At 44.6% G+C, this 19,635-nt stretch overlaps 1 protein-coding gene across 1 annotated transcript in view; it reads right to left on the reverse strand.

Moving 5' to 3' along the window:
* Positions 1-19,635, reverse strand: part of LOC146188140 (cytochrome P450 3A8-like) — an 83,876-nt gene that overhangs the window by 31,178 nt on the left and 33,063 nt on the right. Inside the window, exon 6 of the mRNA XM_084603664.1 lies at positions 3,061-3,186. Coding sequence (XP_084459790.1) covers positions 3,061-3,186 — 126 coding nt within the window. The remainder of the gene's footprint in view (positions 1-3,060; positions 3,187-19,635) is intronic.

Below are 19,635 nucleotides of genomic sequence, written 5' to 3' on the forward strand. Positions count from 1 at the left end.
AGGATAGAATGCCTAAAGCTCTATTGGCCGGAAATTGACTAAAGTGCGGCTTAAGAGTGGGTGCGAGCACTGCAAAAAAGCTACCCTTCCGCATTTAAGGACGAACTAGGCACCATACAGAAGTTTGAAGCGCCGACTGAAAACTGTTCGTGCTCCGGTTTTCTGCCGTACTTGACCCGTTCCATTTGCTCTTCGAAAACGGATAACAGACAAGCTGAACTGCATGGTAGAAAAGGGAAATCTTCGCCAAGTCTCACACAGTGACTGAACAACCCCGTTAGGGGCTTTTCCAAATCACGACTGTAGGAAAGGTTTCAGGTTGCGTGGGGATTACAAGATGACCATAAACCACTCATGAAAACCGATCATTATAATTTACCCAGGCGGGAGGACCTATATTGATTAATTGCTCGAGGCAAGGTGTTTTGTGTGGAGCTACCTATCGCGTATAAACAGGTGCCTCACATACACATGTTACGGCCGTTTTTGACCAATAATACTCACTTTGGGATTTGCTGAGCTTCAGCGCCTCCCCTATAGTGTGGCCAGTGCCCCAGCGATTTTTCAGTCGATGATGAATGTGGTACTGAAGGGCATTCCGCACGTCGGATATTATATTGATGATGTGATTGTGGCGGAGTCTGACGCAGCAGACTACCAAAAGACACTCGACGTTGCCTTCTACAGGTTGCGTGCGCATGCTATCGAGCTGAAAACAGCCAAGCGCCGTTTCTTTCAAAACAGCGTGACATACTTGGGTCACAATCTGACCGCCTAGGGAATGTATCCCACGGAGGCCAAGAAGACGGCAATTTTGGAAGTACCCGAATCCACCACAGTGACGGAACAGAGGGAGTATTTAGGCATGCTGAACTTCTAAATTTCTAAAGAATGGTTCCGCTGCCACTGAGCCGCTATCTCTGCTGCTTAGGAAGGGTCAGAAATTGTCATGGACGCTGGAAAGCAGTCGGCCTTTTGCCGCGACTAAACAGCTGCTTGGTAGCAGCCAGGCACTGACATAATACGACATAGATAAGCCGGTAGCAATCCTTTGTGATGCGTCAGCCGATGGCTTGGGAGCTGTTATCTTCCATGAAAGGTTGACGGCAAAGGCCGATCGCATTGGCGCCAAGAACAAGAAAACGTATGCGCAATGTGAGCGCGAAGCATTAGATTTGAGTTTTGGGCTTAAAAGGTTTCATCGCTACCTGTATGGTAGAATTTTCACGATCTACACAGACCGTCAGCCGCTACTAGGCAATCTTGAGCAGGAGCAACAACGTCCACTTTAGCCGCAGCGTGAATTCAGCGGTGGGCTATGACACTGGCCACGTACCAGTGCCGCCACAGGTACCGCCGTGGAGAAGATGCTCCAGTAGCCGACGCCCTTTGCAAATTAGCGCAACCTGTCCCTACAGAGGAATTTCCAGAGGAATGTCTTGCGGTCTTCCAATGCTTTTCGATAACGGCTGATCATATTGCGAAGGCGACAAGGCCAAACTCGGCCCTCTCTCGTGTGGTAGAGTTCATTTTGAATGGTTAGGGTAGGTAATACACAGAACTCGGAGCCTATTATGAGCGTCGTGACGAGCTTTCACTGAAACAGTGGTGCGTAACCTGAGGTGTTAGAGTGGCGATTCAGGACGAAAATTTCGTTTGGTTTGTAGGGTTTAACATCCAAAAGCGACTCAGGCTATGAGAGACACCATAGCGGAGGACTCCGGAAATATCGACAGCATAGGGCTCTTTGACGAGCAATGACATCGCACAGCACACGGGCGCCTTGCTTCTCACGTCAATCAAAAAGCGGCCGGCGCGGCCGGGATTCGATCTTGCATCCATGGGCACAGTAGCCAAACGCCGTAAGCACTGCGCCAACGGCGGTTAATTCCGGAAGAAATGAGGTATCGCGCACTAAACATGCTACATGAGGAACATCCAGACACCAGTCGCAGGAAGATGCCGTCTAGGAGTTTCGTATGATGGCCTGGCATAGATCTGGCAATTGAGCAACACGTAACGAGGTGCAAAATCTGCCAAGCGGTTCAGCCAGCTGCTTAGCCCTAACTACTGCGTCCTTGGAAATATCCGGTAAAGTGTTAGTCAAGCGTGCATGTAGATTTTACCTCCAAGGATTCTCATGTGCTTCTAGAACCAGTCTATTCATTTTCTAAATAGGTCGGAGTGTGGCTGATGTCGACATCCACCCCCAAAATTGTTGAGAAACTCCGCAACAGTTTTGCAGCACGTGATCGCCATGAGCATGCGCTACCAGCCGCGGAAGCTTTGCCCCAGGCTGGAGTGCGTGACGTCACCCTCTGCTATATATATATATATTTGTATATACGTGACGTCACCCTCTCCTATATATATATATATATAGTGTAAAGGAGCTGACAGTCTACGAGTCCGAGGCAAATGGTGGAGATTTCGTCTTCTTTGAATTTTTTTGGTTGGTATTTGACAAGAATTAGTCTTATGGTGATTATCCTGATAATCACTATAGGACTAATTCGTGTCAAATACCAAAAACAAAACTTGAAAGAAAAAAAACGGCCTCGCCGTTTCGTTTACCTTGGACTCGTAGACTGTCAAGACTGTCAGCTCTTTTAAACCCTATAAGGAGCCCCTCATTTTCCCTTTCGATTGTCTATATATATATATGCATATATCCTCGAGAATAAACGGCCTTTTGTTCCCAAGATGCCATCGTAATAAGTTACTTCAGACAGTAGCAATTTGAAAGCTTTTGCTCGATGCTAAATTGAATGGCGGAGTCAAATGGCGCCTCACGTTTCGTTCTCGGTTTCTGCCCTTCTTTCGAGTTGCGGTTGAGGTGCCACACGGAAGCAAGAAAAATTACTGGGCCTTCATTTTGCTGAAAACCACTTTCCAATTTTTCACTGTCGTCGTCTGAGCAAGTGCAGATAATTCCCCTTCTTGGTTTTAAACGGGGCGCTCTAAAAGCTGATAGCTGTCCAGAGAAACGCCTTGCATAGAATTGAACGATGTCGTTCTTGGAAACGTGTGGACCCTGTCCGCTCCTCGTGGTATTCTCACCTGTTTCAACTTGTTCGCCGAGAAGGCGGCAGAGATGCAGCTGCGCGTTCGCTTCCACTGAAATCCACGCGCATGAAGAATGCCCTGGCCCAGGAACGGGTGCAACTCGTCCGTCCTCATGGTAGTCTGTGCGATAAACGAAAAAAAAAAAACAAACAAATGTCGAGCTAGGAGCCAGGTTGATATCAGTCTCTTGGGCACAATGCAATCAAAAGAGGAAAGTTCTGACCAAAAATCAGAAGGAGTCTGTTTAACGTATTACAGTGTGAAACAACGGGAAGCTGCAGTTTCAGCTGTACGTGTGGTGCCGTCTGGGAGCCGACACGTCAATTGGCGGATGTTTAACCGTTGGTACCGAGATCTCCCCTTCATGGATCACTGCCTTGTCGTGGCGGAGGGGCTTGCGAAACTCGATGAAGTCGTGAGCTCTGCTGTGAAGGGCCACCCAAGATAGACAGGTCACGGCAGAGAGTTCTGACACAATGTGATTCACTGGAGAAGGTTATGGCAACCCACTCCAGTATTTCCTGCCAAGAAAACCCTATGGCCAGTCACAATACCATTAATAATATGGCGCCGCAAGATGAGCCCCCCAGGTTGGAAGGCGTCCCACATGTTACTGGGGATGAACAAAGGGCAATTCCTAGTAGCTTCAGGACGAATGAAGCGGCTGGGCTAAAGCCAAAAGGACGCTCAGTTGTGGATGTGTCGGGAAGCGAACGGAAAGCCCGATGTTGCAAGGAGATATATCACATAGCAACATGGAATGTAAGATCTATGACGCAGGTAAACTGGATGTCGTCAAGCGAGAAATGGACAGATTGAACATTGATATCTTGGGTATCAGCGAGCTCAAGTGAACCGGAATGGGAGAATTTAACTCCGGCGACCTTTATGTCTTTTATTGTGGGCACGAATCCGAGAAGGAATGGGGTCGCTCTCATAGTAAACAGAAGAATGGGAAAAGCAGTGCTAGGGTACAACCCCCAAAACCACCGAATGCTTTCACTTCGGATCCAAGGTCACCCTTTCAACATAACAGTTATCCAAGTTTATGCACCGACCACTACTGCTGAAGAAGCTGACGTTGAGAGATTTTATGCGGACGTACAATGCCTTCTAGACCGCACCCCATCATCAGACGTCGTTTTTCTCATAGGAGACTGGAATGCTAAGGTCGGGAGTGAAAAAATATCCGGAATTATAGGCAAGTTCGGTCTTGGAGAACCAAATGAAGCTGGGCAGAGGCTAGTAGAGTTTTGTCAAGAAAATAACCTGACCATAGCGAATACTCATTTTCAACAGCACAAGAGGCGCCTCTACACATGGACTTCACCGGACGGTCTGTACAGGAATCAGATCGATTATATTCTTTGCCGGCAGAGATGAAGAAGCGCTATACAAGCAGTAAAAACAAGGCCTGGGTCCGATTGTGGCACCGATCATCAGCTTCTTGTTGCCAAAATTAAGCTTCGATTGAGGAAAACGCAGAAAACTAGAAGGCCTTTCAGGTATGATCTGGATCAAATTCCATTAGAATATGCTGTGGAAGTGAGGAATCGATTTCAAGAATTAGATCTAGAAGACAGAGTCCGAAGCGATGTGGACTGATGTTCAGGATATAATACAAGAAGTTCCTACTAAGGTAGTTCCAAAGCAAAAGAAATGCAAGAAAGCAAACTGGTTATCTGAAGAGGCTTTGCAAATAGCTGAGGAAAGGAGGATGGCAAAAGTTATGGGGGAAAGAGAAAGATACAAGGTTCTCAATGCTGATTTTCAGAAAATAGCAAGGAGAGACAAGAATGCCTTCCTGAACATACAGTGCCAAGCAGTTGAGGACAACAGCCAATTAAGGAACACAAGAGCTCTGTATAAGACAATCAAAGATATCAAAGGAAGCTTCTGTGCTAAGCTGGGCGTCATAAAGGACAAACGAGGCAAGGATCTCAGTGAAGCCTCAGAGATAAAGAAGAGATGGCAGGAATACACAGAAGAACTGTACAAGAAGGACCCGAATGTGAAACCCAACATAAGACGGTTGTGATCACTGATCTTGAGCCGGGCATCCTGAAGAGTGAAGTTGAATGGGCCATAGCCAGCCTTGCTAAGAACAAAGCTAGCGGAATTGATGGCATTCCAACTGAGTTGCTTCAAAACCTCAACCATGACTCTGTTAACATTCTGGATACATTATGTCAGAAGATTTGGACAACCCTGCAGTGGCCACAGGATTGGAGGAGGTCAGTTTACATCCCTATTCCAAAGAAAGGCAGTACCAAAGATTGTTCTAACTATCGCACGATCGCGCTTATTTCGCATGCTAGCAAGGTGATGTTGAAAATACTCCAAGGTAGTCTGCAGCAGTATGTGGATCGGGAGCTTCCGGACGTGCAAGCTGGGTTTCGCAAGGGCAGAGGAACTAGAGACCAAATTGCCAACCTTCGCTGGATCATGGAAAAAGCAAGAGAGTTCCAGAAACCCATCTACTTCTGCTTTATTGACATGCGAAAGCATTTGACTGCGTAGACCACAGCAGATTGTGGCAAGCTCTCCAAGAGATGGGAGTTCCAATTCCCCTCATCTGTCTCCTCAGGAACCTGTATGAAGGAAAAGAGGCCACAGTCAGAACTGGGCATGGTCTTACTGATTGGTTTCCGATTGAGAAAGGAGTGAGGCAAGGCTGCATACTGTCGCCCTGCCTATTTAACCTATATGCAGAGTGCATCATGAGGAAGGCCGGTCTGGACGAGTCTTCAGCTGGAGTGAAGATTGCTGGAAAACGTATCAACAACCTTAGATATGCGGATGATACCACTTTAATGGCAGAAAGTGAAGAGGAACTCAAGAGACTTCTGATGCGCGTACAAGAAGAGAGTGAGAAGTTTGGGCTTAAACTGAACATTAAAAAGACAAAGATCATGGTGTCTTGCCCTATCAAGTCCTGGAGCATCAATGGACAAGAAGTGGAAGCTGTGACAGATTTTCTCTTCTTGGGCACCAAAATTACCTCGGAAGGAGACTGCATCCATAAAATTAAGAGACGCCTGCTTCTGGGAAAGAGAGCGATGGTTAGCCTTGACCGCCTAGTAAAAAGCAGAGACATTAGTCTGCCAATCAAGATCCGTATAACTCGTGCTATGGTCTTTCCAGTTGTGATGTATGGATGCGAGAGTTGGACTGAGAAGAAGGCTGACCGCCGAAGAATTGACGCGTTTGAATTGTGGTGCTGGCAGAGAATCTTAAGAGTTCCTTGGACGGCCAGAAGATCAAATCAGTCGATATTGTCGACCATAAACAGTGACTGCTCACTGGAGGGTCAAATTGTAAAGTTAAAGCTCAGCTACTTTGGTCATCTGATGAGAAGAGAGGAGTCGCTGGAGAAAGATTTGATGTTGGGAAAGGTTGAGGGTCGCCAGAGTAGGGGTAGGCAGCGAACGCGATGGTTAGATGGCATCCTCGAGGCACTGCAGATGAAGTTATGTGATTTTAGGAAGATAGTGAGAGACCGGAAAGCGTGGCGTGACATGGTCCATAGGGTCACGAAGAGTCGGACACGACTGAACGACTGAACTGGACTGAATTGAACTGAACTGAACCGAGATCTACTTCGGTGCAATGGCGCGCCTGATCGCGGAGGTCATAACTTTGTGGCGCCACCTGCGAGTCGCCGCGTCACATGCTTCTGCTGGCTTATAATTTATCCTACTTTTACCTGGTCATAAAAAAAAGAAAACAGGCGCCCCGATGGCACAGTGGGTAAGACGCTTGGCTATTGAGTCAGAGTATCTGGGCTTGAAGCCGGCCGGTAGGAACACACTTCAATGATATTTCAGTGTGGAAGACATACAAGAGTTCAAAGTACAGGAGTTATTTCGGACATTCTAGAACACAGAAGTCGAGCGCTCTAACCACTGCACCACCATGACAGTTCAAACCAGAAATTTTCAGTTACTCAAGAAGGGGAGGAAAAATTTGTATGCCAGAGAAACTTATGAGTACTAGCCACGAGTGCGGTGTGACGCCATCTCGAAATGCAACTAAAAGGCCAGTGATGCATTCTGGAGCGTCTGGAACACCGTAAGGGGCTACATAACCGTAACAGAAAGTTACCCCCAGTATGGCAAACCTGAGCCCGAGAAGTTGGTAGTGGTCGCTGGGTTGTTGAAGAGGCGGACAGAAAATCCCCTGCCAACCCTGTTGGGAGAACCTTGAACGCAATTCCGCAAGCCCTGCATAAGCGAGGAAATTAGTTAAACGAGGCCACTGCAGTGGCCGAAAGGATGTCATGTCTACCTATGATTCACTGATTGTATAGGCGCTGTTTGACGCATTTGTAAAGTAATTACGGCATTAGACTAACCGGATGTGCGCTGTGGACTTGTAAAACTTGACGACCGTGGAACAGTGCCATCTTATATACGTCATTGTGTCAACGTCGGAAGATGCTACAGGTGTACCATAGATGCCACCCCAGGCTTCCCAATGCGGTTAGGCAATCGAACAGCGCTAAACGGCGCATACTTCTCTCCTTCAAGCTCGCAGGGCAGCGGAGATAACGCGGCCGCCCCAAGGTCAAGCGATTAATAATAGCCGCGTGCCTGTCTAACAACAGCGAAGAAGACAATGAAAGCCATTCAACGATACGGCACTTAAGCCGTATCGTTGAATGGTTATCGGGAACAAACCCCACACAACAACAACCTACAACCACCACAATAAGCAGACTTCAAACCCACACGCTATGGAAGAGGTATACACACAAATATTTCAAGAAGTAAAAAATATTAAAGAGAAAGCACAAGCTCGTTGCAGCAAGTGGCGAGCCAAATTGAGGCGATGCAGGTGCAAATCAACTAGAGCAGACGATGCGCGGAAACGGGAATCTCAGTAAAAAAAAAAAAAGACGAAGATAACGGACACAAAAGTAAGTGCGCTCGCACCTCTATAAGAAACGCGGACAATCATTCGAACAGAGAATAAAAATATCTTTCCGGAATATAGTAACAGTGTGGCAATAGAACTGCCGGGGGGTTAAACGGAATCAGGGTCTTGAACCTTCTGCGGTCACATGAACCGGACTTTCCGGCAGTAACACTCATACAAGTACACCGAAAAAATAATTAAGAGAAAGTATACAACACGTATCAACAAGATGAAACTAACCGCTATATTCTCCGAGAACATCACACGGCAGTCCTGTGCGACCTTTCAGAAGAGATAGCAGATGGCTACGAGAGGCTCCTACCTCTCAGAAGAGGAGAGCCAAATATGCATATTGATTCTTGGCGCTCACAAACAGTGCGATGAAGATGAAGAGGTGGAGAGCGGAGATACGCGGGCTGACAAGCAGATTGTTCCGCAACGTTACCTCCATAGGTCGCAGCAGTTAGGTTTTCGTAAGCGGCGACACACAGGCGGCGGGGCTAAGGTGAACGGTGCCTCTGAATAGGTGGTGTGGAACTGCGATCGGAAGAGGGTCAGTCGTTTCGGAGTGTTCCTTGTCGCAGCTGCAGGGAACAAGGTGGATTCCAGGCTGATAGTAAGTGAATGCTACCGTAGGTTCACCACAGGGACTTGCGTCATGTTGCTCACGACGCTGGCAGTACCAGGAAATTTGCTCACGATGATCGCAACGGTAACACACCGGAGCCGCACATTGAGTTGTTGGTCTGGGAAAGTCATTGTTGGGATAGGTGCAAAAACGGCAAAATTCCAACATCTACTCAACATCTACGGTCTTCATGAGAAAAATATTTCATGCTCCAACAGTTGATAAAGAAATTCTTAGAAGAGGCCAGGAGAGAACCCATTCTGATAGGATGAAACTTCAACGTACCGTACCTCGCATGGGCGTACACTTCATCACCTTCGAAAGACAAAAACCTTGAACTACAATGTCCCAGGGAATACCTCACTCTACTAAGGGACACAATGACCCTCGTGAGGCTAGGAAAGAGTATGTGCGGGGACACGTGCCCCCACCGGACGTTCGTGAAAAACACGAATGACTCGAAGAGGATAAAGACAGAACACTAGGGAAGCGACCATATCATCCCAGAGGCTGAGCTTGGAACAACGAAGTGCAAACGCTAAATTTGCTTCGTTAAAGTCACGGAATGGGACAAGTGGAGAAAGAAGAGAAGTGCCAACCCCTACCATATTGAAAACATCGAGGAATGGGTCAGAAACAACATGGAAAGCGTCAGTGCGCACACAGTAAAAACACAATCCATAGAAGACTACACTGCAATAGAACCCCACCTCCTCCACCTATGGGAACGGAGACGCACACTGACAAAACGGTGGAAGCATCAGCGACATAATAGAAAGCTCCGAGTAAAAATTGAAGAATTTAACAGAAAAGCCAAAACTTACGCCGTGAAGCTGGCGAGAAAAAACTGACACTCGCTATGCGATTGGCTACAAGGTTAATTTGGAGTTGCTAAATCGTGGAGGCTCTTCACAGTTCTGATAGATTCAAACAACAACAGGTTCCAAACATGCGACAAGATCACCTAGACCATACACTCGACGACCCCAGGGACGAACCAGAACATACATTACACCCTGAGGCGAGTATATATATATGGCTAGACCCTCTGTACTTCCAGGAGCACCAAGGAGAATCAAACTTGCAGATAGGCTTCACTTAAATCATAGAAGCAGTCAAGGTGGAGATTGCGGCAATGCGGAAAAAATGCGCCAGCGGGCTAGAGTGTCATGGGCAGAGCATATACAACCTCAATGACGCACATATCGCCTAATTGAGTACTTCAATATAAAGCATTGGACTACAAAAAAGATTCCAGAATCATGGAAAAGGACAAAAGTTCACTTTCTTCCGAAACCCAATAAGCCTTGTCAATAAAATCAGACCAATATTCGTGACCTCGTGCTTGAGATAATCGACTGAAAGAGTGGTAAACGCGAGAAGAACGAAACGTCTGGAACAAAATGACATGCTAGCTAAACATTCAATTCTGCTTTCGACCTCACCTTTCTTAAGCTGTGTAAGGGCATATTAGAAGAGCCAAAGAAAAACTTTTCAGAGAAATTTTCACACTAGGTATGAAAGAGGCATTCGATAATTTTTTCAAAGACAAAAATATTCTGAACTCTATCAAATTCCAGTTGCGGAATCAGAACGTACAACTATGTACAAGATGTTCTCAATTCCAGAAAGTCTGCTATAACTTGGGAGGAAGTACGTGTATCTAATAACCCTGGACCCTCGGAATGATACAAGGGATTGTGTTCTGTCCCTACCTGTATAATCGGCCATGAAAGAACTACCAGCCAAACTCTCGGCGATTTAGGGAATAAAATATTCAGGGGACACTTTGACTTAAGAATCGAGTAAAACAGCGCTAGGGGAGACGAAACACGTGAACGACAGACACATGCGCTGACTAGCAACCAAACGATTTATTGTTGCCTGTAGAGGCACCTGCATGTTAGGAGGCACCTGCATCAGCAGCCCGTCGATGACGTTATACCCTAAGGAATATGACTATCTGAATCAGTGACTTGGTTTTTTTCATGTGGTAATGTGGTTGCGCGGATTCCTTTTTTGTGTTCTTTCCTCTTGTCATTTTTCTTTTATACTGCTGCCTCACAGGCAACAATAAATCATTTGGTTGCTAGTCAGCGCATGTGTCTATCGCTCACGTGTTTCGTCTCCCCTAGCGCTGTTTTACTCGATTCTTAAGCATGTACCAACCAGCCCATATTTGCCCTCTTCTGGAACACTTTGACTGTCTAAAGTGTGGAGAGGCGAAAGCCCACGCTTGCATCAGGCAGACTACTGAAAAAGCAAGTGCATTGTTAAATACTCCTATCGGCGGGCGCTGACTTCAATCATCAATCATCTCGCCCCCCTCCCCTTGTCACGTCGCGCAGCTGCTGCGCTGACTATAGTTGCGCTACCCCGTGGCAGGCGCCGCAATCACACGTCGACAGGAGCGACGTCAGAGTAATTCCGTCGGTGCGCACCTGGTACAACCATCAATCATCTTAAGTAAGGAAGTAATACTTAGTAACCTAATTAGGGGGTAATTACTCCCTTATTAGAAATCTACTCAACCTTGGGGGATTCCCCTAAATATTTTACCATCAATCATCTTGCTCCGCCACCTGTCACACCGCACGGCGGTGGCGGAAACTGGCCCCGGCACCCAGTAGCAGCCGTCGCTATTACTCAGTCGCCGACCGTGACATCACTTCCTATCGACTATATAGACGTCGGCACCATTTTGATGTCCAATGTGATTAATTATCGATAATTAATTAACGAATCATTGCTTTGTTGTCAAATTTGGTTGGTAGGTTTATTATTACTGCCACTACCACTATTAATCATTAGTTGGGCCTCATTGATGTTAGTTTGTTTTTGGTCGACTTCCGGTTCCGCCGCAAAACGCAGACACTTGTTCACTACGAACGATGAGGCATTAAAGGCTTACGCCTTAAAACTTGACGTGCGCACACAACATCACTATCTGGAACAAGTTGAAGGACAAGACTGGACCCAAAGCGAACCTCCGAAAGGCAGTGTTAATGCGATGGTACTGTGACAAGGAAGGGGGGGGGGGGGGACAGAGGGCTCGAGTTCGCCTCGTAGAAGCCGGGACTTCTAATCCTCTAGAAAGCACGAGAACTGGTAGCTCCGAACGCGACAGTCCAAGGAAACGGAAAAAAGTCCAGAAACCACCAGAAATCAAGGTGCTGTGCCAATACATCCGACAGAGAAGAGGCAATGGTATCACAGGAAAGAAACTGTAAAACATGACTGACCAAATTTTAAGAATTATCCGCAGGATCAGAAACAAACATCACGGCAATCGCGAAAACGACGCAATCAGGCTGGTGCAGGATTCGTAATCTCGAGAACCCTGTGCGGTACAGCCTTCCTCAACATAAACAAGAACGAAGTAAACCGGCTGGAACTCTTGGCCAAAAAAGCATACAAGGCGGCAATTGGCCATACCAGACTCAGCAAGAGCCGCAGTTCAACAGGCATAGCATGGAAGAACAAAGTACTCTGTACATGGATACAGCAGGTCCTATAAATGGGTAGTGACCCCAAATGGAGACCTCATTAAATGTGCCTCGATCAAGGCCGCGGACCCGAACTATACCGAAGAAGCTGCGATAGCACACGTCGTAACCCAAAACTACAAAGAAGGTGTCCTCACTGACTCGCAAAACGCCTGCTGCAGTCTCCTGAAGGCAGGAACAAAAACATCACAAAATCATGATGTGACTACCGCCATTTCTTGCCTTCGTGATGCGGTTCCCGGGGCATTTGAAACCGAACATAAAGGGAGGTAATCAGGTATGCCGCAAATAAGACATGCCCGAACACTTCCGAACAACCCCCCCCCCCCCCTCCCCCGGTCGCATAGCCCCACACTCACGGCATGATAGGAATTCGGACGCAATCAATGCCAGCCCAGTGCTGTACGGGGAGCGACTAGCTCTACACAAAAGGGCTGGAAAACTGCCCGCCATCTCACAAAACACTAAAGCCGAGGAGCATACGTTTCGGCGCATACAAAAACACTCCCCGCATGTAAAAAATTGCATCAAATGCTATCCCACGCTATACAGCCCACATAGTAAGACGAGCAGCCGAATCGTAGACATATACCACATGATATGGAAATGCCAGAACACACCCAAGGTAGACCCGAACCGCAACCACTCTAAAGAGCAATAGGAGGCCATCATTTTGTGCACGGATGACCCACAAGGCCAGCGACGACGGTGAAACCGGACTGACGCAGCTCTGAAGGTCAATGGACTGCCGGACTTGGAGATCCACACATCATCGCCTAATAGCCTTTGGAACCAATAAATAATTTTATCCATCCATCTATAGAATCTGACCTGTGACCTGAAAGGTGGTTCAACGTTGCAGCTGATTGCTGGTGTACTTTTAGCGTTGTGGGGGATAAAGAAACTATTCCGGATCAAAACCAAAATAAAAGGAGCAAGCATTAAAGCACATCTTATCAGAATTGGAGGAAATAAAAACATAATAATGCTAGGGGTGAGATGCTTAGATAGATCAACTTATACACTGCCCAAACTGATAGATGTCCTGAACATATCAAGAGGAAGCGAGGGAAATGTCAAAAACTGCGTCTGAAAACAACTGTAGCTGAACAAGAAAAATAAAATTAGAGGATGGCGCTCGAAGAAACGCACGGTGATGTCTGGAATTCAAACATTGCCTCATAAAACATGGTCAGACTCTGAAGAAAAAGTCATTAAATAAGTGTGCTTTGAGAAGCATGGTACAATGGTTAGAACAGTCGCGCGCATTCGTCGGTTTGGCAATGCGCATGATAACCTACATCGGCCAACATTTCTTTTAGTACGCAATTACAACGAAAAAGTAGCCATTTTCAAGAACTATTATAAGCGCAAAGGTGTATAATATTCACACAAATATTTATTATATGCCACTAAACAAAAAAGGAAAAAGTTATGGAAGTCCACCAGAGCAGAATAACGGCTTGGAACGGAAACGAAGTTAGTGCATGATAAAAATTGTGATAAATGATCAAGTATACATTTGGGACGAACTAAACAAAAACTGCAGAAAACAGCTGCGTGGCGAAGATGGCCAACAAAATTACCATCATGATGTCGACATTTCTGAAAATTTTAGTTGTTTGTGTGATGCGCTAGAATGCACAAAGCGTATGCAATAAGCAAGAACCCGTCGAGCATATCGTATTATCTTGTAACCATCGTATTGTCACCATAGCCAGACGTGGCTTCTTTTGATATTCCTGAGTTTGTAATTTTTCAGCCTTCGTGTACTTGCTACTGTAACGATCGAGGATCAAAGGGTGGTGACGTTCCTGTTCTGTTTAAGTGTAGCATTTCTTTGCACGCGATACCTCATTTGGTGACGATCGCAAAAATGTGGTTTCAGAAGTTGATACGTTTTGAAATTTCGTATACCGTCTGTCTAAGTGCTTTTAAAGAATTACAAGGGTTCAACGCTGCTGAACAAAATATTGAGCGAAAGCATTAGCTGCGGGTGACCGAGCGTTCTTCTTCTCTTTTTCATCTTCCTCTGTCCACATATAAAGCCCCGCTTTAACCAAGCCGTATGAATGTGCCTTTGTGGCCTATAGGGGTAACGTGAATGCCAGGGTCCTAGCAGGCTGAATCTGATATAACCGTCCCATGTGAAATGAGAGACCCAAGTTGGCAGCTCCTGCCAGCCCATCGCTCGCTTTTGTGTCACGTGGGGTGTGACGTCACGCGCTGCGCCGCGGCTGCGACCGCGCTACGCCGACCGCGTGAGTTGGTAGCCCAGCTCTCACTTTAGTGTCACGTTTAGTGTGACGTCACAGCTTCACGAAAGTAAGACGTGGCTACCTGTCGCGCAACGTTGAAGACTCGAAACCTAGAGTAAGTAGTATTGTTTTCGCAATAAAACGCAGATTTGTAATCGCTGGCGACGTTAATTTTCTGCATATTAATTGGGGTACAATGGATACCGGTACCAGTGACGTAATAGTGGAGAGGGTCTGTTGGATATGCGCCCTGCGTTTGACCTAACCTAGATAGTCCATTCACCCGCGCGTGTAACTTCAAGTACAGCACAGATATACATAAACAAATTTGAGATCGTAAATGGGTGTCTTTCAGTTGCCTTCTTGCAAGATTTTCGACACCTAGTTCCGAGGAGCACGTCACTGTAAAAACTTCGCTTTAGCTGACCATACTAACATTATTCATTACCTAGAAGATTCGTTGTACACATATGATTCCAACGATTCTAACACAGTTTAAAGAAGTTTCTTTTCTATTTGCCATTATTGTATGCGAAGCGTCATCCACGGCAAGCTGTGTTGTTGTGTTGGGTTTTTTTGGGCACAAGCAACTCAGGCTATCATGCACCAGAGCAAGGTATGTTTTTATTTTATAGGTAAGAATGATAAAGCTTGCTTAGGAGCCGTGCCTCTTTTAGAAAGTCGAAACATGAGAAGTTGTGACCAGTGCATCTTCTCCCAAAAGCAGGTTAGGATTAAACATGATTTGTTCATTGTAAAAACGTGCAAAATATTTTTTCCTTAATTTCTCAAGCTTAGTGCACAAAAGATGTAATGTATTGTTAGTTTCTCTCCGCATCCCTCACATAGACGTTTGTCTTCTTAAGAATGAAGGTATGTGTTAAGTTTGGGTGTCCGGCAATAAGGCGACAAATTAACTTGAATAATGTGTTTCTTACGACAGCATGATTTCCACTCCTCGATGACTGGTTTGACAAGATGTAGTTCGTTTTTCATTTTTCCATGAAGCCTGCCCATCTGACTCCTAGTTTTCTCTTAATGAATTTGAAGAGATTTCTATGTCGTATGTTAACTTGCTGTATTTTAGAATTACAGGCTGATGTGGCACACGCATCAGCTTTCTCATTGTCAATGATCCTAACATCGCTTGATACCCACATAATTTTATTTACTGTCCATGTAATTCTGCAGCTGTTACGTCATGTATAATGTTTCCACTTAAAGATTGTGTAGCAGTTTTGTGACGTAGTGCATTAATTACACTGATAGAACGGTATAAACCAACGGCCACGTCCACGGCAGCTTACTACACAGAATCTCGCCCACCACCTACAGATATGAATGTACATTTGTCAACCAACCAAACAACCTACAACATATGGTGTGGGGATGCAAGGGACCAAATGGTACAATAACCACCATGGCCATAACCGAACAGCAGTGGGAGACTCAGCTGTCAAGCCGCAGCCTGGAGGATCAGCGTAGTCTGGTCAACCGGACTCGGGAGATGGCTCGGGTCCACGGCTTTTGGACTGAGGAGGCTGCCCACCTAGGGCTGAATATTTCACGCCTGCTGATAATTGTTTGTCTCTCTCTCTGCCAATGAAACTGCATAGCATTCAGCTGTGAATATTGAAGAGTATTCGGGCAACCGGACTATTTGGTTCCATGTTTCTTGTATTACTGAACTTCCTACGTAAAGTGGTGTTTAGACCCATCGGTATTGAATGCTGGGCAATGTTTGTATCTTTCATTTAGTGCGAAGAATTCTTGCAGTATGAGTTCGTGTGGTATTTGTTTCTTACTAAGGTGTGTTAATGGGAAGTTGCCACAGTGGGAAAATGATACCAAGGAGCCATTGGGTTAGGTCTGCGGGCAATATTTGAAGTGAATCGACTGCGTTCAATTCCTTATATATCTGTTCAAAACAAAGAATTATTGGTCTGATTGCTCGGGGTTTGTTTTGGAAAAATGTTTTTCGATGGGCACTTTGTGACTATAGGGTAACAGAGGTGATCTGGTATGGACCTTATTTTGAGTGCTATATGGAAGTAAGCATTGCTCTTCTGTCTGAGAGAGGTGGTTTGTCCGCTTCAACGTACAGACTATCTACAGATGATGTTCTGTATGCACCAGTTGAAAGACGCAACCCCAAGTTGTGAACAGAATCCAGGCGTTTCAGATAACAGGGTCTTGCTGACCCGTACATTATGCTTACATAATCGAAGGTGTATTGCTCTACAGTGCGGTAATGTGCAGAATACATGTCGTGTCGGGCCCCCAGTGCTTTCGTGATAGTACTTTAAGTATGTTTAGCGATTGGGATGCTTTCTTTTTGAAGGCATTTATTTGCGGTAGAAGTGTTAGCTTTTTATCAAAAATAATGCCCAGAAATTTATGTTTGCTTCTTTTTTAATTTTTTTTTATTTTTTTTTTATTTGATACTGTGAATCCCACCAGGGATTGTAACAGGAAGGGCTGTGAGCATGTTATACTAAAGCATAAAAAGCATACACAATAATACATGGTGTAGAGTTACAGGCAGCTTACAACAATCGAATAACACAGATAATATCACTTATATTAATTACATGATTACGGATGATACAGCGAGGGGATCAGTATTAGTTGTAATTGACAGTCAAGGCACAATCAAGGTTTAAAATACTAAAAAACAGAAAATCGACTATAATGAATTCACAACTTGACTCAGGCACCACAGGCAAGTAAAAATACCAAGATAACAAGGAAGCATAAAAATAAGGAATACAATTGTTACTGCAATGGGTGTAATTCATCTGCAACAAGGGAACAAAACTCAGCTAAGGACGTGGTGTTAGTAATGCGCGTGTGCAGAATGTTCCATTCTCGTGTTGCCCTTGAAAAAAATGAGTATCTAATAATATCAGTATGAAATGAGAATGCGCCTAATGTATGCGTAAGGTTATAACGGGTTAATCTGTTCGAGGACGTCGGCATGTACTTTGTAATAGGCAGTTTTAGTTGATTGTGTATTATCTGGTATATGATTTTAAGTCTTGCAAGATAGGCTCTGTTTTCTAAGGTTAGTATCTGCAAGTTTAAGTAATTCTGTTGGTGAGTCTGTAATGGAGTGTTTATTGTATATAAATCTTAGTGCCTTTCTTTGTACTGCCTCCAGTTTTTTAATGAGCTGTTTAGTAAACGGGAACCAAACGGTATTAGCGTACTCTAGTACCGGTCTGATAAGTGTTTTATTTGAAGTAACTTTGTTTCAGGTGGTGCTAGTTTAAGGCGCCTGTTAATAAAGAATAGCTGTTTTAGGGCGGTTGACGTGATGTTAACGTGAGAGTTCCACCGGAAGCCAGAAGTTAGCGTCACACCAAGATACTTGTGCTCATGAACAGATCCAAGGGGAATGTTGTTAAGGGTGTACTGAAATGCTGCTGAATGCTTTTTTCTTGTTATAGATAAAAGAACAGACTTTTTAAAATTGATATTCATTTGCCAGTCCTGGCACCACTGGTATACTGCTGTTATGGCGTTGTTTAAGGTTAGATGATAATCAATGGAGTTAATTTCCTGATAAAGAACGCAATCATCAGCAAAAAGTTTAATATTATGTGAAGCGTAAGCTGGTAAGTCATTTATAAAAATTAAGAATAATACTGGAGCTAGGACAATTCCTTGGGGTACACCTGATGAAACAGTAGTTAAAGCGGATTTCTCGTTAATTTCAACAAATTGTGTGCGATTACTAAGATAATTTTTAATCCAATCTAGAACAGGACCAGTTCCCAAAGTTAGCTCGAGTTTTACCAGAAGTTTTGTGTGTGATACGCGGTCAAACGCTTTCGAAAAGTCTAGAAATATGAGGTCTATTTGTTTCTGGTTATCAATGCTCAAGGATATATCATGTGTTAATTCAATTAACTGAGTAATGGTGGAAAGGCCCTTACGAAAACCATGTTGGCAGGGGGTTAAAATATCATTTACTTCTAGGAAGGCATTTATGTGTTTGAAGATAATATGCTCTAGTAGCTTGCATACTGTGCTGGTTAATGATATTGGTCTGAAATTCGAGGGGTCAGATTTATTTCCCGATTTGTGTACTGGGGTTATTTTTGCTGATTTCCATTCCCTGGGAAGGGTGCAAGTGGATAATCATTTGTTAAAGAGTAGAACAAGGAATTTGGCCACCCATTCAGCATATCGATGCAGAAATATGCTAGGAATGTTATCTGGCCCTGGTCCTTTCTTAGTGTCTAAATTTAGTAATAGATTTAATACTCCAGTTTCTGTTATAATTATAGCTTTCATTTTCATACCTGTGCTAGAGTTCATTGTGGGAAGTTTTCCATTATCACTTGTAAAAATGGAGCAGAAGTAGTTGTTTAGAGTAATCGCAGTATGTTTGTTACCTTCGGTAGATGTTTGTCTTTCATCTCGTTTTTTAGGGTTTAAATAACGCCCGAATTTTTGGGGAGCATTCTTCAGAAAATTGGGAAGTGTTTTTGTAAAGTAGTATGATTTTGCTCTCTTAATCTTTGGTTTCAAGTTGTCAATGGCGGAAGTTAATTTTTGTACTGTGCATTGCGACGGATGGCGTTTTTGGTTTCTTCTGAGCCGGCGAACTTTTCTTTTTGCGTGGATAACGGTTCGAGTTATCCAGGGGTTGTGTTTGTGCGTTTTCTTAATCTTCAATGGGACGTAGTTAGCGATGCAATGTGACACAACTGATTTGAACCGTTGCCATAAAATTTCGATGTCTGTGTTTGCATCATGTGAGAGTTCATTGAATGACGACAGTTCATGAGAGAGTGTATCAATGATAGGTAGTACAGATTATTTTAGGTGTAAGTGAGGGTTGGTATGCGAGCCTCGTTTGAGTGAGAACAGAACAGCCATTGATTTCTGTGGGGAAAAGTGGAATCCATTTTTGTCTGCACATGTGACTAATCTATACATTGCCAACTGTATTTGCCGCTCGCATGCTGATATGCTGAATGATGTGCACGCTATCTGGATATCATCAACATAAATTGAATACATGATGGATTTTGGGATTATTTTGTATATTGAATTCATTTTACAGCAAACAGAGTATAGTACTTAAAATAAATCCTTGTGGTACTCCGTTTTCTTTCGTGAAGGTCTTTGAGAGGGTTGAGCCGAAGCGTACAATGAATGAACCATTTGAAAGGAAATCCTATAGGCAGTTCAACATGTTGCCACGTATATCTAGATCTGTAAGGTCGCGCAGAATGCCAAACCTCCAAAT

The sequence above is a fragment of the Amblyomma maculatum genome, chromosome 5 (genome assembly GCF_055883805.1).
Source record: "Amblyomma maculatum isolate TAMU_Amacu chromosome 5, ASM5588380v1, whole genome shotgun sequence".
Taxonomy (NCBI): domain Eukaryota; kingdom Metazoa; phylum Arthropoda; class Arachnida; order Ixodida; family Ixodidae; genus Amblyomma; species Amblyomma maculatum.